Source organism: Aedes albopictus, chromosome 3 (assembly GCF_035046485.1).
Source record: "Aedes albopictus strain Foshan chromosome 3, AalbF5, whole genome shotgun sequence".
Taxonomy (NCBI): domain Eukaryota; kingdom Metazoa; phylum Arthropoda; class Insecta; order Diptera; family Culicidae; genus Aedes; species Aedes albopictus.
The window spans coordinates 341,517,946-341,541,462 of NC_085138.1; the positions used below are offsets into that span (position 1 = coordinate 341,517,946).

The 23,517-nt window shown below is 40.3% G+C and overlaps 1 protein-coding gene across 1 annotated transcript in view; it reads right to left on the reverse strand.

Moving 5' to 3' along the window:
* Positions 1 to 23,517, reverse strand: part of LOC115259975 (MOB kinase activator-like 2) — a 78,743-nt gene that overhangs the window by 49,519 nt on the left and 5,707 nt on the right. Inside the window, exon 2 of the mRNA XM_062843118.1 lies at positions 4,538 to 4,698. Within this exon, the coding sequence (XP_062699102.1) occupies positions 4,538 to 4,698 (161 nt within the window). The remainder of the gene's footprint in view (positions 1 to 4,537; positions 4,699 to 23,517) is intronic.

The following is a 23,517-nucleotide window of genomic DNA, read 5'->3' on the forward strand; positions in this document are numbered from 1 at the left end:
TAATTCAATATTGCTGCTGTTTTGAAGTATTTAGGGCTCTAAACCATGCAAAATGGACATATTCGGTACTAGGAAGCAGTTCGTAGCCTGGCGACCAGAACATTCAAAATGGCGGCCCAAAATCCAAGACGACAGCTGTTTTAAGAAGTTTTAGTCCCCAACACCATGCAATATGGATGTATTTAGTGTGGGAAATGTGTCCGGAGTCCAAAAATGACAACCAGAACATCCAATAAAGCGGTCCAAACTTTAATATGGCGGCCCAAAAATCAAGATGGCGACTGCTTAGTGTTTAGGCTCTAAAACCATGCAATATAGGTATATTCGGTATTGAGAAGATGTTCGAAGTCCTAAACAGGCGACCAGAATATCCAATACGCCCAAATTTCAAGATGGCGGCTGTTTTAATGCGTTTTAGGCTATTCAACCATGCAATATGGGTATATTTGGTATACGGGAGAGGTCCGGAGACCAAAAATGGTTATCATAATTCCAAGATAGCGGATTTGAGTGTGAGGATTAATTCTCCTCCTCTTATTTAAGCAGGATATGCAGCGCTAAAAATATTAAAAAGCATGGTGTACATTGTTGAAAAAAGGATGAACACAGGTTGGCAATTCGATTGACCACTGTTAATTCCTTTAAAACAAATTCAGCTATTTGTTTGGTAATTTATTTGGTAATTTCTTTGGATGTTGATTCAATAGTTTCTTTAAGAATTGTTTAAGCAAGTCTTTTGAAAATTCCTTCGCTTCCCAGGTAACCAATAAGCATTTGAATAAGCCGTATTTCTGTTTTATACCTGTATTGGAACTCCTTACAGCCGCACCATAGCAGTTTGACTACTAAACTGTCCTATATAAGCAATTGAAATGCTACTAAAAAATTAACAGCAGTTATATAGCATTTTAGATGTACGGTATGTTTTGGTCAACGAGCAGCATAACTGCTACTTTATTGCTATAAAACTGCTGAGTGAGATGAGTGATGCTAAACCCACAACACATTTCCACTATCATATTTACTAGCCCCGGCTGTATTTAGATGCCATTATCATTCGCATATCCTGTCAGAGTAGCAACTAAAATAGCGATGAAAAAAAAACATGTTTTGGCAAATAAATTCCATGGGTTTGGTTAGTTTCCTATTCGCGATATAATTATCAGCACATGCCGAGTCCATATGAGTTCCATCCACAATTCCACTAGCGTATACCTCGGGAATTCTTTCGGAATTGTTGTAATTTCTTTGGACCATTCTGTTTCAATTTGTTTGAAAAACTCCACCAATCGTTATTGCTGGAGGACTTTTCAACAAAGTTACAGAACGAATTGACGATTCAAAAAAAAAAAAATGGTAACTTTATTTAAAATGGAATTAAAAAGAATTTCCACATGAATTGCTGAAAGAGTTTTCAAAGGAATTTTCAATGAAATTTTCAAATAAACTGCCAAAATTTTCCCAAAAGATTGTTGAATTCATTTTAAAAGAAATTGCATAAGAAGTTTCCATGGGATTTGGTAAACGAGTTTTTAACGGAATTTCCCGAAAAATTTGTCTAAGAACTTTCCAAACGAGTTTTTGAATATATTTCCAAAGGAATTTCCAAATAAATTGCCAGAGGAAATATCAAAATAACAGAGGCTATTCCCGAGATGAACTAGCCTAGAGCTAAAAATCTCGTTGATACAGATACAAAAAAATGCATAAGAAGTTTTCAAACGAATTCTTTCCAAAGCAATTATCAAATTTCAATTGTCAAACAAATTTCTAATATGAAAATTCTTCACTACAGCTCTCTAGGGCAGTCTTGTTAGCAATCACAGTCGTTGACACCTTTCCGTCGATATTTGGCTGTCTTTTTCTCCAACATTCGCAACACAAGTGATCAAACTACTGTACGAAACAAAAATGTCAAACGAATGCGATCTTCGGGAATCTTCGGGAGATGATTCGATTTTTGTTATTCCTGCCTTTCCCATAAAGAGAGCTGTTTTGGCTATATATAGGGTAGTGAACCACTTGGGCAGTGGCCGATATTTTGGGCACTTTTCACTATAGCTTGGTGAATTCCAAACCAATTGACTTGAAATTTTGTACACGGCTAGATAATACGTATCTCACCGCGTTCCAAAAAGTGAGTTAATTGGTTCAAAATTAGCTGAGTTATAGCAGAAAAGTGCCCAAAATAGGACCCCTGCCGAGATGGTTCCACTTCCCTATGGGTCGTAATCGATTCGGGTACGACAACTAAAAACCTGACCAGTTTCTTTGACACAAAAGTATCCATTTTTGTGTCAAAGAAACTGGTCAGGTTTCTAGTTGTCTTATGTTTCGAACGACTATCCACCAACGCAACCGCGAAAGCGAATGTAGTGTCCAGGGAAAGAAAATTTAAAAAGCATAGGACAATTCAGCGCAAAGCTTCTTGCAACATACGAGGGACGGTGCAAGTTTATAACCCCTGAAGAAGGCCGAGTTCAATTGCCGAAACGTCGGAATTAAACAAGTAATTCTTGTCTTAATCAATTGTTAGGCTGAAAAGCCACCCGAAAACAGTTGATTCTACAGTCGATCCTAATTCCAAAATATATGCCAAACAATTTTGAAACGCCTCGGAAAACCCTTGAAAACTCGCGGAACGGTCCTGAAATACCTGTTGAACGGCCTGAAACATTCCTGAATCGCCTGGAACGAAGGCCGGAAAGCTAAAGGGAGGCGAAACATTGTTGTTGTTTATTCAAACGGAATAATATCAATAATAAAATCCCAATGCTTCGCCTCACTTTCGCTAGGGTACAACTTTTTTCACAGGAGATCACTTTGTGGTCTTCGTTCCAGGCGATTCAAGGATGTTTTAGGGCGTTCAAGGGGTACGTGTTTCAGAAGCGTTCCAGGAATTTTCAAGAAGTCCCAGGGGCGTGTCAGAGATGTTAAAGGGGGTGGAGGGGTCCCAAGGGCGTTCTAGAGGAGCACCAGGGCGTTCCAGGGGTGTACTAAAACGCTCTAGGCATGGTCTAATGGGTTCAGAAGCGTTCCAAGGGTTTTGAAGGGCTTTCCGAGCAGTTCCAGGGAGTTCAAGGGGGTTCAAGGGGTGTTCCAAGGATTATCAAGGGTCTCAAAGGCGTTCCTTAGTGCTTCAGGGGGTTTCATAGGGTCCTAGAAGCGTTCTGGGGAATCTCAGGAGGTTTTAGGGGCGTTCCACGGGACTTCCAGAGACGTTCAAGGGGAGTTGCAAGGGGTTTCATTAGCGTTTCAAGAATTTTAAGGCATTTAAGGGCTGTTCTGGGGGTATCAGGGGCGTTCCATGGGGCTTCAAAGAATTTCAGAGTCGTTCTAGGGCTGATCCAAGGTGTTTCAGGAGGTTTCCATAGTGTTGCACAGGCATTTCTAGGGGTTCCAGGGGCATTTTTTGGTGTTTTAGAGGCAAAACAGTGGTATTTCATGGGGTTTTAGGAGGTTGCAGAAGCGTTCCACGGAAACTCAAGGCGTTCCAGGAGTGGGCCCGAGGGTTTCATGGGGTTTGAAGGGCGTTCCAGGGGATATATGTATATCTGATATCACCTTCATGCCTTGAAACCTTGTACCGCTTTGAAACCTTTTTGAGAATGCCCTGAAACTTCCTTGAAAGTCCCCTAATTTTTCCCTGAATCTCCTGAAAACTACTCCCGAACCCTCCCAAAGGCCCTCGAAAAGTTTCGATACGCCTTAAAACTCTCCGAAATCATCCTTGACACCTCTTTAGGAACCATCCCTGAATAACGTAGCATTTTTTCAGCAGATTTTAGACTTCCCCTCTCTCCTCGTAGCCTATTTCTCCATATAATACTTGATTCGCAGCAAAACCAGAAACCAGAAAAGCAAAACCAGAAAATTTTGAGGCTAGAAGTCAGCTTTCTACAGAAAAATAATTATTAAAAATTAGATCCGCGATGAGTATTACTCTCAGTATATTTTTTTAGAAGTCTTTCAAAAATCCACAAACATCTTGGAAGTCTTCATTTCAATCCAATGAACAAATTTTTATTTTTTGATTAGGTTTATTTCATACTTTCCAAAAGTTTCTGCACATAACTTGCAATACAAATAACATGAAAAATATTTTCAGATAGAAGCTTATACATGAGCAAAAATTCATTGGAATTGAAAAATGTCACGTCTACGCGATTCGTGCGTTGAGCTGGAAATGCCCTTTATAAGCTAAGATTAGTCTGAATAGGGTTTTACTAAATCTGACCAATCACTAATCTGGAGTTCAGATATATGTATTATAATTAAGGTTGGACTAGCCTAAGAAGGATCTATGTTTGGTGGGGTGAATATAATAGTAGGTCACATTTGACCTAGCACTTCACGTAAACTCATTTGCCAAGTCCAACGAGAACCGTACCACCACCCATAGAGCAGCAGTATAGAATAGTATGTCACCCCCATTTCCTACTTCCATTCTAATGCGTGTCGTTTGTGACCTCCACTTGACCATTTCGACGTGCGTAAGTAAGAACTGTAACAATACTAGAAGGTGGAGTATACTCACTGTGCGAGGCAAGCCATTCGTTATAGTCTAGACCGGCCGGCAGGTCGACCAGTAACCTCAGATCGGCATCGGGCAGCTTCCGTTCCAGTACGCCCTCCTCCAGGTATAGCTTTGTGTCGCCCTGATTCGCGTCGCCGTCTCGTTCCTTGCGTCGGGCTTTTCTGTAAAGTGGAAGGAAGGAAGAATTGGATTAGTTTCTAAACGCGTGCGGTGGATAATAAATCAAGCAGTTCGGATTAAAAATGATTCTCTACATGGGGCACGGCGGCGCGGATTGCGGGAAGATTGAGATCTCCGCTTCAAGAACACATATCTGGTAGCGTTGACCCAATTCGGACGCAGCATAGAAGCATTAAGACATTGAAGTAGGTAATCCGAAACGGGGTCACTCGCTTCGTTTTCGAAACTAATCTGCGGTATTGCTGAACCACAGCACAGTAGCTTCAAACGGTTAGTAGCTTTCCGAGGGAATTAAAATACTACTGCATGCAGTAGCGGTTGAGTGTAAATTCAAAGCGAGGAAAAAACAACTTGGGCAACGTGGTTTATGCTGCAAGGTCGATCGATGATGGTGTAGCTATTTGGGCGGAAGAAATATGCAAAGGGCAGTGGTTGTCCAAGGTGGAGCAAGTCGTTTTTTCATATGTCAAAAAGAGGAGACCGTACATTGACACACATTGCCCATTTTACTGGCATTTTACCAGATTTGCTGGTAGGTCTGAAACATATTGGAAAAACTTGTAATTAGAAGGCACGAAATGTTGCTAATTGACAAATTGAGAGATGAAATTTGTGGGCACAAACAGGAGTGTGTTGTGGATTGGCATCTAAGCCGAAAGAGAGATGAGTTTGTGAAATAGGAATGTTCAAGGTGTGGCTTCGGAGTAAGTTTGGCTTTCTATTCCGCAGAATCATGACTTGTTCTGTGGCTTAGTTGGTTAAAGCGCCGGTCTAGCGGATACGTCGTCGTGGGTTCAAATGCCACCAGAACGCGATTTATTCACAAATTTCATCTCTCAATTTGTCAATTAGCAACATTTCGTGCCTTCTAATTACAAGTTTTTGTAGTATGTTTCAGACATACCAGCAAATCTGGTAAAATGCCAGTTAAATAGGCAACCCTTGTTTGCGTCACATGGCGCAGTTCGGTCGGACTTTTTTTAACATTTTGGATCATAATATTAATATGCTTTTTGAATTTCATACATCAAATGATAGAATAATCCCTTCAATCAGTCCATTGAGGCGCATGTCCACCCACATGATAGCGTAGTACACAGTATTGGAAAGGAAAAAGTATTTTTTTATTTCCATACAAAATAGTCATTTTAAGTCTATATCTTTGGAGTCTATGAAACTATCAACGGGCTTGGTGGTCTAGTGGCTACCGCTTCTGATTCGTATGCAGAAGGTCATGGGTTCAATCCCTGGCCCGTCCCTTTCATCCTACTTTGTATCTTTCTATCCACTTTCTCTCTTTCTTCTCTACATATACAACTCATGTATGTTCATATGTTCATAGCCATCGCTAGAACCAGAAACGAATTGAAAAAAAGTCGTTTCCCTCCCTTCCAACTTCCACTCACAGCACAGTATTATAATAACGCCTACAAGTTATGCAACCAAAGCGTACTGTGTCGCTTGACCTTATTCACCTTATTCACCACACAATCTATCACCTTACGAACACTATAAATAACCCCTATCCATGGATCGCATCAACGACCCAACGGTGACTCCCAGGTCTCCCATCCTTTCCGTCTAACAAATACCCCAGTCCGTGCTGGTTGTGGGGATGCAGAGGTGCTCTCGGTCTTTAGTAGCAACAACCAGCACACTCTAACATTCCTTTCCCTTCCCAACTGACTATAAGGACGTGGCCGGCGCCGTTATTGATCCAAAATGCATGAGCTGTGAAAATTGCACTTTGAGAATAAGTGGAGTGTCCCAGCCCTTAGTACCAGCTCAGATCAATCACGGAGGAGCAACCATTGACATGTATAGTCAGATTTGATCGTTGATTGATGATTTGATCGTATATCTTTGGAGTCTATGAATCAGGTATCAGGTATCAGTAGGTCGGCTCTAGAGGCACGTTCTCCTCCATTTGGGAAATTTGTGCCATCGCCATGAACACGAGCCTATTCATCATTTACCTGACGGAGAAGGGAAGGAAAAAGGATAGGAGATGGGAAAGGACAGGTAAGGGAATAGGATCGTCATACTCGCAAAAGCGTACCACAATGGGTTCACATAGCGTCCTGAAAAGGACACTGTAATAACGCATAAGCGTGCCACAATGGGTTCGAACAGCGCCCTGAGAAGGGCACTGTGATAATGCATAAAGCGTAAAGAGAGCCTATAGCTCTTTACCACAGCGGGTCAAGAACAACAGAACGTTCTGAAGATTCAGGTTTCTGAAGTCAGTTTCACTTAATAAGTGTTTCCCGAGTACTCGGAAACGCAATTGCGCAAAAGCTGGACAGTTACATATTAAATGATACGAAGTTCCATAATCGGATTCACAGCTATCACATGCAAATGAATCAGCTTGCTGAATATTCGCCATGTGATAACTGAGTCGGCAGTGGCCAGTCAATGCTTTGACCAGCATGCTGCAATTCTGCTTTGACAGATTTGTTAGATACTTTGCCACCCCTAGAGATGGCTCAGTACAATACAATTTTGTTTGACGACATGACTCCAAACTATTCCAGTATTGTTTGTGCTGAGTGGCAGCCCAGGTGTCAATCTGAAGCTTCACCCAACACTTGGATACCGGAATAGCTGGCTCAGGGCCAATGAAGTCATGTGATGCTCCAGTGCGAGCTAACTCATCAGCCAATTCATTTCCAGCGATGGAAGAATGGCCAGGTACCCATACAAGGTGAACAGCGTTTGCTGAATTCAGCTCCTCAATTTGAGTTCGACAAGCGATAACTATCTTCGACCTGGAGTTGGCCGAAGCAAGTGCTTTAATAGCAGCCTGGCTATCTGAACAGAAGTATATTACTTTGCCCATTACGTGCTGCTGAAGTGCTGATTGCACTCCGCACATAAGAGCAAAGATTTCGGCCTGAAAAACGGTGCAGTGTCTACCAAGTGAATAAGACTGATACAGCCTTAGCTCACGAGAATAAACACCAGCACCTGCTCGACCTTCTAGAAGGGAGCCATCAGTGTAACATACGATGCCGTCTGAAATACTTCTCTCCAGATAACCAGATGTCCACTCTTCCCGGGAAGGGAATTTCGTGGAAAATGTCCTATATGGAAAATTACAAGCAATTGTAAGATCACTTGGAGCAAGGACAACTTTGTCCCAATTCACCAAAAGTGGAAACAACGAGGTGTGTGTTGAACTGCGGTTCACAGGAGTTTCCTCTAGTAAACCGAGTACCCATAGACTGTAAGTGCAAGAAAGTGCTTCTTGTTTGAGATGAATGTGTAGTGGGACAACGTCAAAGAGAACTGCGAGCGCTGCCGTGGGAGTTGAAGAGAACGCTCCAGACATCGCCATTAAGCACATCCTTTGGAGATGGCCTAACTTTGATTGGACCGTTCTCACTTCGCCCTTTTGCCACCACACAAGACATCCATAGGCCAATATTGGCCGAACAACAGTTGTGTAGATCCATTTGATATACTTGGGTTTTAGACCCCAAGTTGTACCAAAGGTTCGCCGGCATTGCCCGAAGGCCATACAAGCTTTCTTGATTCTGAACTCAACATGAGGTGTCCAGGAAAGCTTGGAATCAAGAATGACTCCAACGTACTTTACCTGTTCAGTCACATTGATTTCAGAATCAAAGAGACGTAAAGTTCGAACACCATTACGGTTTCGCTTTTCCGTGAAAAGAACAATAGATGTTTTACTCGGATTTACCGAAAGGCCATATTGGCGACACCAACCCTCAACTACCTGAAGGGCGTTTTGCATCAGGTCGAAAAGGGTGCTGATGCACATACCGACTAACAATGTTAGGTAGTCGTCGGCAAAACCATAAGTAGGAAAACCGCTATTATTGAGTTGCCTCAATAGCGTATCTGCTACGAGATTCCATAAAAGTGGTGATAAGACTCCCCCTTGGGGGCATCCACAAACACTCAATTTCCTAATCGCCGCTTGACGCAATGTCGAGAAGAGATGTCGGTTTTTGAGCATTTGGTGAATCCAATTGGAAATCATTGGAGATATACCATGACCCCGTGCGGCTTCCAATATGGCATCGAAAGGCACGTTGTCAAAGGCACCCTCGATATCTAAGAAAACACCCAAGCAGGATTGCTTTTGAGCGAATGCCTTCTCGATATCGTAAACAACTTTGTGTAAAAGAGTCACAGTGGACTTTCCAGATTGGTAAGCATGTTGGTTCACATGAAGAGGCACATTGGCCAGATAAACATCACGGATGTGATGATCCACAATGCGTTCTAAGCATTTCAGAAGAAAAGAGGTCAAACTGATAGGTCTGAAGCTCTTTGCTTCTTCATACGACGCGCGACCCACTTTCGGAATAAACTTCACAGTAATATCCCGCCAGGATTTGGGAATATACCCTGTAGCAAAACTGCAAACAAGTAGTTGTTTCAAAACATGTTTGAAATGATCAAATCCCTTCTGAAGCAAAATAGGATAAATCCCATCTGCCCCAGGAGATTTGAAAGGAGCAAAGCTATTAAGTGCCCATTCAATCGATTCTAAAGTTATGATACTCCGAGCCGAAGCTAAAGAATCATAACTACAAGAAAAGACATCAGGTTCATCCGAAGATGTAATATCCACACATCCGGGGAAGTGTGTACTGAATAAACATTCTAAAACTTCCTCATCAGAGGAAGTGAAATCACCATTTGGCAAACGAAGTTCGTTCACTTGAAAATCCTTAGATTTTGCAAGGATTTTGTTCAATCGACTGGCTTCACTCAGACTGGAAACATTTGTACAAAGGTTTTTCCAGCCGGATCGTTCAGCAGACCGAAGAGCTTTCTGGTAGGCCTTGCGAGCCGACCTGAAAGCCTCCGATCCAGCCGAACGTCGTCTGTTCCAACTCTTTCTACATTGTTTCCTGAGTTTCGCCAGATCAGAGTTCCACCAAGGGGTTCCTCTTGTGGTCTTCACAGACCGCAGAGGGCAGGCTTCTTCAAAAGCTTCCATGATGAAGGCCGTTGTAGTATCAACGGCATCATCTAAATCACTTGGAGTGTCAATTGATGGTGAGTATCCATGAAATTTGGCTGCAACCAAGTCGGTAAAGAGATCCCAGTTGGTTGACCGGGGATTCCTGAAACGCAAAGTTTGCGAAGTAAAATTCACATGTTCAAACAAGATGTAACGATGATCAGATAAAGATTCTTCATCTGACACATGCCAATTGGTCAGCTCATGACTAATTCTGCTAGAGCAAAGCGTTATGTCTAACACTTCCTCTCTACCAGATACCATGAAGGTTGGGCGGTTGCCTATGTTAAGTAATCCAAGATCTGTACTACTCAAGTATTCCATCAAACTGGAGCCTCTCAAATTGATGTCTGAGCTGCCCCAGATTATATGGTGAGCATTAGCATCACTACCAACAATTAGCGGAAGGCCTTTTGAAGTGCAGTATGCAATGACTTGCTTGAAAGCATCCGTAGGGGATGGTTCATCATGCGGTAAATAAACCGAACAATAAACGTATTTCCTGTTGAGGTTTCCAACAGATACATCTATTATGATAGCACATACATCTCTGGTAGTTAGTTCAGAGATGAGTGTAGCAACGATTGCGTTGTTGACAAGCACACATGCTCGAGGCATGACACGTGAGTTTGCCATTTCATTTTTACTGAAAGTAGCAAACACCGGATTCACAAGGTTTCCTAAATAGAAATTCCCCTTACGAAAGTAAGGTTCTTGGACTAACGCCACTTGGGCTGTACCATTTTGCATAAGTCTACAAAGATTGATCGTTGCTGTTCTTTTGTGCTGAAGATTGATCTGAGCTATCCTAACCGTAGCCACTACCCAAACTAGGCAAGATTAAACTCTTAACAATCACAGCACAAAAAGGAACAGCAACAATAAAGCCAGATCGGTATCGAATTGAGTGCGCCAAAGGCGAGGATGCACAGAATACACTGTGTAAAACGCATAATGCGAAACCATATAGGTGAAAATCTAAACTAATTAATAACATCTTCATAATCCCGCCCTTATTCAGCCTCAAGTATGAGATTGAAGAAGGGCAGCTGATTGTCTCGGAGAAACACAAGGTCCACCGCGCTATTGCTCCGGTTAGCACAGTAAGGGCAAATACTGTGGAGGGTGCCCTGGTACTCCACAGGCTCCGTTTGCGGTTAGGTTTTTATTAGACCCCCCTAGCCATTCATTCCTAGGCACGGTAAGCATAAAGCCGCATAACACCATGAATTAGGGGTCACCTGATTAGTGGATTCCTACCACTGGAACAGGCGGTCCGTAGTGCTATTCTTAGCCAGTTGAACTAACCGCTACCGACACTACACAGCTATCTAGGCTGATCGGGAAAAGAAGTTGATATTGGTGATCAACTTCATACGGGCCCGAAAAGCCGTATTGGCCCGTCCCTTTCATCCTACTTTGTATCTTTCTATCCACTTTCTCTCTTTCTTCTCTACATATACAACTCATGTATGTTCATATGTTCATAGCCATCGCTAGAACCAGAAACGAATTGAAAAAAAGTCGTTTCCCTCCCTTCCAACTTCCACTCACAGCACAGTATTATAATAACGCCTACAAGTTATGCAACCAAAGCGTACTGTGTCGCTTGACCTTATTCACCTTATTCACCACACAATCTATCACCTTACGAACACTATAAATAACCCCTATCCATGGATCGCATCAACGACCCAACGGTGACTCCCAGGTCTCCCATCCTTTCCGTCTAACAAATACCCCAGTCCGTGCTGGTTGTGGGGATGCAGAGGTGCTCTCGGTCTTTAGTAGCAACAACCAGCACACTCTAACATTCCTTTCCCTTCCCAACTGACTATAAGGACGTGGCCGGCGCCGTTATTGATCCAAAATGCATGAGCTGTGAAAATTGCACTTTGAGAATAAGTGGAGTGTCCCAGCCCTTAGTACCAGCTCAGATCAATCACGGAGGAGCAACCATTGACATGTATAGTCAGATTTGATCGTTGATTGATGATTTGATCGTATATCTTTGGAGTCTATGAAACGATTGAGTTGAAAATTGGACACAGGATTAGAAATTACCTGAAAATAAAATTTACAAAATCGAATGAAAAAGAATCGCTGACCGATTTAAGTTGACGAAAATGATGTTTAGGTCCAAGTAAAAGTTTTGAATGTTAGAGGACTAATAAGGCTAACACAAATTTCGATTTTTTCTTATGTTACCCCTCCCCCTCCATCGGATTTTTTTTTTGTCGGAATTCGACATTTTGAGGGGGGGGACACAAAAAAATTATTAAAGAAATCAAAAAAAAAATAAAATAAAGTGAAATTAGAGTCGTCCAGAAAATTTCTTAAGAAATCCGATGAGTTTTATGATTTTGCCCCCCCCCCCTTGATGAGTCAACGCGCAAAGTGACAAAAGAACAAAATGAGATTTGTTCCGGCCTAATCCCTTATGTTCAAACAAAATATGTTAGTGAATGCTGGGCATTTAAGCCTTTCGCTTAAATCCAATTTTATAAAAGTTCCAATTATTTTGAATTTTTTTACCACATTCGAGATATTGTCATAAAATCCAAAAAAGTCTAAGAATTAACCGCTTTTAAATTAATTTTAATTAATAAAAACTTACAAATAACTGGGATGCTTCCGGCACAAAAGTATGGGTGAAATGCTCATTTTATCGCATCAGAAGGAGATTTGGATTATGTAAAGAAGCAAAACATGTGCTATAGTAGAATCGCGCTCAATTCTACGCCATCAGTCGATGGAGATGGTCAAGTGTCTCCATAGCTTGGAATTAAGTGTAGAATTAGCATTAGTTAAAAAAAAATAAATAAATAAAAAAAAAGCCATAGCTTGGAGGAATCGAGGTGTCTGTGTAGCGAATTGCGAGTCGAGGGTTCAATTCCCTCCGGAGCACATGGATTTCTTTTCTCAATTTAAATCTTCGACCGTACTTTAAACACGTTTTTCTGTCGTGTACATGAATGTTAGAATATTTCAACAGGTTAACTAATGATTCCTAATGTTTATGCAAATCATGTCAATCAATACGAATAGGTCTACGCCGTGAACCTATAAACTGTTTCTGGTAGTTCTAAAATATATTTTCAGTGTTTTGGGTAAGTTCAAAATCACAGAAGTTCAATTCGGTTAGGTAATTATTTACCATTGGATTCGGGTTATTGGATTATACTCGGAATTCTTGAAATAGAATTAAACATATTTGAAAAAGGCCTTAAAGTTTATTCACAAACAATTGTGATGCTTCCAGCAATCCCTACACGTATTTCTCTCGTTTATTCGATAAATGATTCCTGAACTGTATCTTCAGTTATTTTTTAGAAATTTTACTTCAAAACTACTAAGTATTTCTTCAAAGATATTGCTAAAAAGTGCTACTTTTCCTCCTTTTGGAAGCTTTCCAAAATTTTAGCGCAAATTTGTCTACAATTCCTATCGAAAGTAATACTAATTGTTGCTATAGAACTCTCCTTAGATACTTTGCAGTATTTTTATAGAAGGATTGCTAAAAAGTCCCCATTTTTTAAGCTAGATGCACAGAATATGATTCTAATCAATTTCGGAAAAGTTTATTTCTGAACCTTGGTTAGCATATCAATACACCACTCTTCGTATTCGAGTTATTGTCATCTGGCGCCAATGACCAGACTATTATACGCACGTTCTATTCCGTATAATTGAGGCCGTGCCCCCAAGACTGCAAGAGCTTCCGGGTAAACTCCACCATGTAGGTTCAAACACAATGACCCATCCAATAATGGCGACGTATAAATAAAATTTTCCTGTTGATAAATTCGCACAATAATCACAACAAAACAAAGCCCGCCGATGTCGATCGACTGCGCCGCAGAGCAGCGACGTGTTTTGTTTTTGTTCAAACCTCGTACGACTGTCGGCCGGCGACCACCTCCCCGGTCAACTAAATACACTGACTGACTGACTGACGTCACTGAAGTGTATCACACCACCCATTAACTCTACGGAACACGAGAGAGCACGTTTCTCCTGTTAAATCTTGTTTCAGCGAATCAAATCGCATGATCATTGTCACCCGAACTGGAGGGAATGACTAGATCATGTTAGATTCAGGTTGTTGCAATGAATTATCTGCATTTTAAAAAAGGGATTTTAAAAATTTAATATTTTTTTGATAAAACTATTGAACAACCTGAAGAATTGTAAAAGTTCCAGTAAAGTTCCCTTGAATGATTCTGAAACTAAACTGAGGACTAGAACTGGAAACTTCAATAAAAAGAGTGAAAATGTAAACCTTTGTCGACACATACTTACCAACATAAAAAAAAAAATTAAAAAAAATCAGAAAACATAAAATTTTGAGAATTATGGGTCATTTAAGTACTGATTATTGTTTCAGAAAACAAAATGATACATTTATGAAAGCTGCTAGAAAATTGAATGCTCTCGGAAAATTTAAATAGGCAGAGACTTAAAGTTTTTAGGAAAAAAAAAACATTGAAAATTAAAAAAAAACAAGGATAGTTGAAAAGTTTAAATAATTTTATACCGGTTATTATGGTATGGTGTAGCAGATATCCATACCTGCTCAGATGGTCCCTGACTCTCGCCAAAATAGCGAGCTATCATATTCTAATTTTTGATTCGGGTCGTGGGAAGATAACCACTAGCGAACCTCACGCTACCTTATCAATTGTTTACCGAGTTTTCGTGATAACGTGACCCGAGTATGGCTCCGGTGGATATCGTACTTTGTGCCGCCATATTATTATTTTAAATTCGGACACATGCCTCGGACCAGTACGAAAATTGGTTCGGTGACCCCTTTTTCTGGAAGCAATCTACGCACTATTTAATTGGAAACAAGCATAAATCAATTTAGGGAATCGTTTTTTTCTCTTTTCTGGGAATTAGTTTAAATCAGTTTATGGTGCCACGAGCACCGAACAGTGAGAAGCATTCATGAGAAAACAGAGAAATCAGATTTCGGAAATTCAAACAACCAAACACCCGCAAACCATCGTCAATCGTCTATCAATTGAGCGCTGCTCTGTGCTTATGCTTCTGGGGAATAATCTGAAATGACGCAAAGTTGAAATTAAGATCCACACAGCTAAACGAAACTACCGCTACGAAAGCGCTAAACGGTCATTAATTAGCTTACTTAATTTGCGTTAACCCAAATCCCCCCAATAATGTCGAAAAAACGGGCGATGCGATGGATGGTCGTTTCACAACCGAGTAGTTCTGGATGCATCGTCATAAATTTTGAGCGGTGGGCGTCAGGGGTTTTCAATTTAGGGAACGAGATCTGCCTTCTTGAAAATAATGGACTCTTCTGAATCCCCCAGAGGGATTCTTCTGATCCTCTGGAAGGATTCTCCTGAATCGCCCTTGTGAATTGCCCAGATTCTTCTTAATCCCCCCGAGAGATTCTTCTGAATCCCCCAGAGGGATTCTTCTAAATTCCCCAGAGTGGTTCATCTGCATTCCCCAGAGGGATTCTTCTGAATCCCCTAGAGGGATTCTTAAAAAATCCCCCAAAGGGATTCTTCCAAAAACCCCCAGAGGGATTCTTCTGAATCCCCCAGAGGGATTCTTCTGAATCCCCCAGAAGGATTGTTCTAAATCCCCCAGAGGGATTCTTCAAAAATCATCCAAAGGGATTCTTCCAAAAACCCCCAGAGGGATTCTTCTGCATTCCCCAGAGGGATTCTTCTAAATCCCCCAAAGGGATTCTCCTGAATACCCCAGAGGGATTCTCTTGAATCGCCCAGAGGGATTCTCCAAAATTCCAGCGAGGGACTCTTCAAGATCCCCGCGAGGGATTTTCCTGAATCTCCAAGAGCGATTCTCCTGAGTTCCCGTGAGAGATTATCCACGATTAGGCACGATAGTTAACGTGAGGGATTCTCTTGAATCCTCTTGAGGGACTCTTTTGAATCTTCGTGAGAGATCCTCCTGGATCTTACCTAAGGACGGCGATATATTGAACGAAACTGTAGAGCTTCTGTGTATTCATCTTCATCTTGACAGGTGAACCACTGTGTCTGTGTGACACCGTGATGTAACTGAAAAGCTCAAATCTTAATTATTCAATCGATGCCAGATTGTGACAACTGCTGCTGTTACTGTTCGGCAGCTCATAAAGCGCACCCGGGTTTGTCACGCTTTGTTTTATTGTTAAGAATCTGCGATGAATAAATTTTCTCGTTTACTCTTGAGCTAGGCTTCGCTGAACAATCCTTTCCCATCTGTTGTGAGAGCTCGCGAAATGCTAGTTGTTTTCTGCCTCACAGATGCCGCGCCGTTCATTGCTCATTAGGTGAGGAAAACAGACTCCCTTATGATGGAATGATTTCACTGCTTCGCTTCAATAACCCGTGAGGAATAATTATTGGGAAAGAAACGTGACTCGCTACTGAACTGTGCAGATAAATGATGAAGATCGAATAAATTAGTGATGATCGAACTAGAATCAGTAGAACAAAGTCTGTTTGTCAACTTTGAAGTCCATTTAGTTCTGGGAAGGTTTCTAGAGCCGTGGTAAAACCCGAAACTATTCTATTTTAGTTCTGTAATGGTTCTAATGATCTCCTAGAGCATTATTGATTTGACTTACTTGGGTAATTATTTCCGAAATGATTAACTGAAAACTATCTTTTATTGTTGCAATCGTTGTGGCAGTCACGTAGATCTTCATGACCAGAGAAGTCAGAAGAATTTCCATTACTACACAAGGAATCAAATCCAGACATCGCCAAGATGCTACAGCTTTGTAGCTAGATCACATCATCCTGTGCAATCGGACTTCCATTCGGAGCTACCTCGCTGCACGTGTTCCACGAGAGCGAGATCGTGCCCGCTCGAGGAATGTTCACTCCAGTAAAGAGCAATCAATCTCGATCGCATCTGTTCAACCGGGATGAAGATCGCGCGCGAGAGAGAGTAAACATCGCACCATCATCGCGCACTCCATGAGCCGTGCCCCCAACAGCTGCTAGGCTGGCGGCAGCCTATCAAGGTCCTCATAATTAATTCGCAACTCGCTATTATAGTATAGTAGGTACAAACGCGTGCGTTGTTGTTGTTTTGTTTTCATTATATTTGCTGCGCCGTACAAAATAACATCCGCCGTTTACGGTTTAGCGGGGTAGGTACGAGAAACAAGATCGCGTATACGAATCAAGACGACGTCATTCCGACCGACATCGGACCACATTTGCTTACGTGTGGAGAATTTCCCGGCCCAGTGCGATGATAGCGAGTGGCGTAATCCCGGAGGTGGAGCTGAATATGGATGTTAAGGGTGACCAGACGAACCAGTGCGAATGTTTGTAGATGCGAGTGTGAAACGATCGTGGTTGATCATTTTGTTTTGAATATGATCTACGAGGAACGTAGAAAAGAACTCACATCGTGACCTTTCAATTAGCAGCTCGTACGATTGTGCATCATTCGAAGATAGAAATGATCATGAGAATTGAACTTGATCTTGGCTGGGTGTTATTTGCGTTTCTATATTGATGGGCAGCGTCAGGGCCGGATCTAAGGGGGGTCGGGGGGCCCGGGCCCCCACATTTTAGGGGCCCCCAAAAAAACCGTTTATGCTTGTTAAACATCAACTTTATTGTTTAAAAATAAAGAAAAACTTTTTTGCTCATCATATTTCTACCTCCGAGGGGCCTCCACAATCGCTCCGGCCCCGGGCCCCCACAATCCTTAATCCGGGCCTGGGCAGCGTTCTCCTTACTCATGGCTCCACTTCGGAAAAAGAGCTTAATAACAGTATAGTTGGATATGGAGATCAAAATGTGATATTGGTTGGATTGATATAAAAGGTAAAATATCTAAAAAGAATGTTTTAAGTTACTACTGGAACATTATCATCATATCATATTTGGCGCTGGTAAAATCTAACCAATATCAGCGAACTATAGTTCGATCTTTGTTGGGTTTCTTTGTTGGTAGCTGATGTAGGACATCATTCCAGGATGACAAAGATGCAATGATTAGGAACACTAATCATTATCTAAATGTTTGTCTTGGTACTCTAGTGACGTGCGATAATGATGTTACCCACGAGGTGAAAAGATGGATTGTGGCTGCGAATCTGGCCTTTTTAGGTTTGCGAAACCAGCTGAAGTCCCGCAGGCTGCAAACGAAGACAAAACCTGCGTTGTACAAGACTCTGATTCTTCCGGTCGCTTTATACACTCAGTAGCAAAAAAAAAGCCGAGCTGAATTTTTCTCCCAAAATCCGGCATGTTCAATCTGCTGCAACTTTGGCAATTATCAATATTTTTGGCTGAAAATTTTACCACTTCATCATCAATATATTGGTCATGTATGGACAAGATTTCAAATTGATATAAATTATACATTTTGAGTTATAAAAATTTATATGAAAAAATCCATTTTTGGACATTTTTTTTCAAAAATCCGTATTTCAGTGAAAAATTTAAGTAGCTTCATGAAAATTTGACTGCAGCGTCTGTAAATATAGGAAATGTTATGGTCAAAATTTGAAATGTTTTCATTCATCGGTTTGGGCCACAGAAATCGTCAAAGTTGAAGTACCAATATGGGTGCCTACAGTTTTCACTCCATATTGACCATGCTGAATCACCGGTGCAGAAAAAAAGCCGAGGTCAATTCGTGCCATTAATGTTTAGATCAAAGTTTTAACAAACAATCCATCTTGTATGACATATTTTTATAAATTTTAGTGTGATCTGCTAGTTATCTATGACCTTCTACGCGTAACACATATTGCGTTACGCGTTACACGTAATGCGTTACCAATATACATATGTTAGTGAATATACAAGTAGTTTGTATAATTTACAAATTTTGGCAACTGTCAAAACATTATCATGAGCAAACATGTGACGTTACATGCCTTACTATATCATTCTTTGTGGCTCTAAATTATACCCCTCAACTTATTTGCTTATAATAATGTTTTTACAGTAACCAACATTTTTATATTATACAAACTACTTGTATATTCACTAACATATGTATATTTGTAACGCATTACGTGTAACGCGTAACGCAATATGTGTTACGTGTAGAAGGTCATAGATAACTAGCAGATCACACTAAAATTTATAAAAATATGTCATACAAGATGGATTGTTTGTTAAAACTTTGATCTAAACATTAATGGCACGAATTGACCTCGGCTTTTTTTCTGCACCGGTGTTTCAGCATGGTCAATATGGAATAAAAACTGTAGGCACCCATATTGGTACTTCAACTTTGACGATTTCTGTGGCCCAAACCGCTGGATGAAAACATTTAAAATTTTGACCACAACATTTCCTATATTTACTGACGCTGCAGTCAAATTTTCATGAAACTACTTAAATTTTTCACTGAAATACGGATTTTTGAAAAAAATATGTCCAAAAAGGGATTTTTTCATATAAATTTTTATAACTCAAAATATATAATTTATATCAATTTGAAATTTTGTCCATACATGAACAATATATTGATGATGAAGTGGTAAAATTTTCAGCCAAAAATAATGATAATTGCTAAAGTTGCAACAGATTGAACATTACGGATTTTGGGAGAAAAATTCAGCTCGGCTTTTTTTTTGCTACTGAGTGTACGGTCATGAAGCGTGGACGTTGAAAGGAGGTGATCGGAGCGCGATTGGAGTCTTCGAACGTAAAGTGCTGCGAACAATACTCGGCGGTAAACTGGAGGACGGCATCTGGCGGTCTCGCATGAACTACGAATTCTACCAGGTAGGTATATAAAGAGATGGATATAGTGAAGCGAATACAAAACGGCAGGCTACAGTGGGCTGGACACGTAGCTCGTATGCCGGAGGAACGACAGGCTAAAATTATATTCAGCAGAGAACCAGGAAGGGGTCGTCGGCTTCGTGGAAGGCCGCGCACACGTTGGCTTTTTGCAGCTGAGGAGGACCTAAGGACTCTAAACGTTCAGGGCGACTGGAAGCGATTGGCCCAGGACCGAGGCCTGTGTAGGCGGATACTTCATTCGGCGTAGACTCACCGCTACGAGTTGTAGCTCATCAAGTATCAAGTATCAAGTAAGGAACACTAACCAATTGAATAAGTGTAATCTGTACCTTTTGATTCCGCCCTATGTTGCTTATCCTTTGACAGATACGCGTATGTAATTGAAAACTCAGCTTTTTCAGAAATTGTACTAAAAAAATGGTCATGTACTAAAATGACAATATCTTTCAAAATAATCATCCAATCGTGTCTCAAACCAAACTTGTAACTCATGAATGTTAGAGCAATTACCTGTCAAAAAACTAGCTACGGAATTTTAAACTTTCTTGCCGAAAAACTGAAATTCAGACCAACTTTTTCATACAAAATCGATCGGTGATTTTTTTGAAAATAAAATCGTTTTTGTTCATTGCACCACCTGTGCTTTATATTCCTATGTAGTTCGAGTTGATTCCGTGCCTGGTTTTTTCGGCTTTAAAGCCTGTATCCGCAATAATCGGGACACAGAAGTACGGCTGCAGCTCTGTAATGAATCGGTAAAATTGGCCAAATAATTGACTGGGAACTCTTTGGTACATGTTTATTATCTGTGCCAAATTTCATAAAAATCGATGCATTACTTTTAATTGTGGATAAACAACAAACAGACGTGGTTTAAAGCATTTTGTACAATCCTGACCAATTTTCATTCGCATAGTAGATGATTCTTTTACGCTACAGTTAAAAGTTCTGTGATGATAATTATGAAATTTTACTAGCAGTTATAATACTTATAGAGACACTTTCTTGCAAAATTTTATTCACTTTTATCAATTGGTTTGAAAGCTACTGGTGTTGATAGGGGTCAGTGTTAGTGAAAATTTTTCGTGTTTTTCATGTGCGATGTTTGCCTATGCATAACTTTTGTATTTCTCTGCCACCTTTGATGAAATTTTCACAGAAGGTAGTTGATTATGTGTATATTATGTCTGCGAAATTTGATGATTATTGGTGTAGTACTTTCAATAGTACAATCGACACAATAAAGGGTGCTGAGTAATTGCTGTCTGAGGGGCTAAAATCACGTTTAGTCCCAATACATGTTTCGACTATAAAATTGTTGATAGTGCATCGATTTTTTTGAAATTTTGCCTATGCTACGAATTTAGATTAAGAGGTTTGTGTTCAAAATTTCAGCCATTTCCTTTGCCAAATTCAAAAGTTACAACGCTGACAAGCAAAACTAGAGGCTGTACAAAATTCAATGGCGCGCAGTCTCCTCTTTCATTGCTACAACAAAAAGTACTGCACCGATTAACATGGAATTTTGTAGGAAAAATGAACACATCTAAGGATGTTATGAGGCTGAATTTGAGGAACTTTAATGTATCTATTACAGAGTTACAGCTGTATTTATGTGTCCCGATTATTGCGGATACAGGCTTTATTAAGGGTTAAATTGTGAATCCCTCGAAAATTACTGCAATATTTTTTTATATTCCTTTGGAAATTCCGTTAGAAACTTCTGTAGTTTTTTTTAATTCATCAAATCCTAAAAGAACTGCCAAAGAAGTTTGCTAAGGTTTTACAAAACGAAAGAACAAAAGACACAAAATAATTGCCAAGTGAATTTAAATACGAAATTGTGAAAAATATGAAAAATCTTTTATTGAACTTCCAAATGAACTCTTATAAGAATTGCCAATGAAATTTCCTAAGGAATTCTTAAAGGAATATCCCAAATCAATTCTCAAAAAAAAAATGTTAACAAAGAAACAAGTTTCTAAAATACTTCCAAAGTGATTGACTGAGAAATTTCCGAAGCAATTGCATAATTAATTTCCAAAACAGTTGTCCGCCCAAAGCCAACAAATTACCGATGAATTTTCATACGTTACATTCACAAACAGTGTAATATGGAAAATGTTTTAATAGATTAGATTGTCAGAATTTATTTTCCTATGAAAATTCGTTCCTCATTTTTGGAACTCCTTCGGACAATTTCTTTCGGAATTCAGTAATGCCTTTCTAAATTTCAATGGCGCTTCCTTGGAAACGTCTTTTAGAATTTTATTACGTAAATTGTCGGTAACTTTGGTTTGACAGGTAAAAATTACATTTTATCAAAATTCGGTAAAATTTTACAAAAAATCGACATAAAATTACTGAACTCTCCGCTGTTGTTTGTTCATTAGCGTGTGTTAGCGATGGTAATTGCAATATTGGTGTTGAGGCAAACTCAAAATAAAATGAGATTTTCATACAAAAATTGTATTACAAATGCTTTTTCTTAGCCATTACTTTATACCCAGATGGTTATATTCTGAAAATGTGCATTTCAATTAAATCAGTAAGATCGCTACTTTTCATCAATAAAAAAATCTCTGGAATCATTCTAATTTTACAAAATTGTAAATATGAGATATAAAAAGCGTCACGGGGGGTTCAGGAGATTTCAGGGACTTTCAAGAGAGCTTCAGAACGGTTGCAAAAGAGTATCAAAAAAGTTTCAGGTCACTTTATTGAAACCCGAAGGTTTCATGGAGGTTTCAAAGCTTTCTTAAAGTCTCAGGTGAGTTTCAAGGCATTCCAAGGGATTCCGGTGGGTTTCATAAGTAATATCGGGGCTTTCAAATACGTTTCTGTTATTCTCAATGCGTTTCAGGGCGTTTCGGAGAGTTTCATCTGGATTCATGTGGTTCAACGGTGCTTAAGAAGAGTTAAACAAAATTACGGGAGTCCTAGGAAGTTTGAGATGGAATTCAATGCATTTCAAAGCATTTCAAAGCGTTTCAATTGGTTCTATAGGGCATCACGAGGATACCTGGGGCTGAGGCTTTCGAGACATCTCGCAGGGCTTAACGCTTTGGGACCGGAAAGATCCCCGACGATGAAACCGAACAAGGAAATGTGTTCAACGCCAGCGAGATTACGGCAGCAGAGCTCTTCAGGGTTAACAGGGATTTTAGGGGAATTTCAGAGGGGTTTCATGGCGTTTCAGTGAATATCAGAAAAATCCGTGAGGGTTTCAGGGGGGTCCCGAAAGTTTCATAGTGGTTTAGAGGAGCTTTGAAGCATTGAAGTATTGAACCACGGCAACATTGATTAATACTGAATGTGTGAGTGCGCATGCTATTACGTAAAAAGAAGCTTCACCATTCCACACAAAGTAATTCATGAAGTAATTTCCTAAATTCTTTCGTGGCGCTATTATGCTTGAAGTTTCCAGAGGATATGGAGTCAGAGGGTAGATATGTGTCTAGTTATTAGCCGTCTTCAATTTGAGAGAATCTTACGGGAGTCTTAGGGGGGTTCAGAAGGGTTTCAAGATGTTTAAAGGTGATTCAGGGCGTTTCAGACACTTTAAACGAGTGTCAGGGCTTTCAGGAGAATTTCAGGGGGATTTCTGACGAATTTCATAATGGCTTCAAGGTGTTTTAGTGGGTTCCAAGAAGTTTTAGGGGATTCTCGAAGGTCTCAAGGTTCTCAGTTTTCGAGGTTTTTAGGGAGGCAACGAGGAATTTCAAGACATTTCAAGGTGTTTCAGAGGGTTTCAGCGGGCTTCAGGAGAATTTGGGAGGAGTTTACACAGTGGTCTCTATAGCCCCAGGAGAGGTTTCCGGAGTTCCTAAGAGTTTCAAAAGCTTTCAGGGTACTTCAGGAGAGTATAAGAGAATCTGAAGAAGCCTTACGAAATTTCAAGAAGGGTTTTAAGGCATTTAAGGCATTTAAATGCATTTCAAAAGGTGTCAGTGGGTCTGAAAGGGTTTTAGTGAATTCCAGGGGATTTTATGGAATTCCCGGATGTTCCCGGGTGGGCTTCCTTTGTA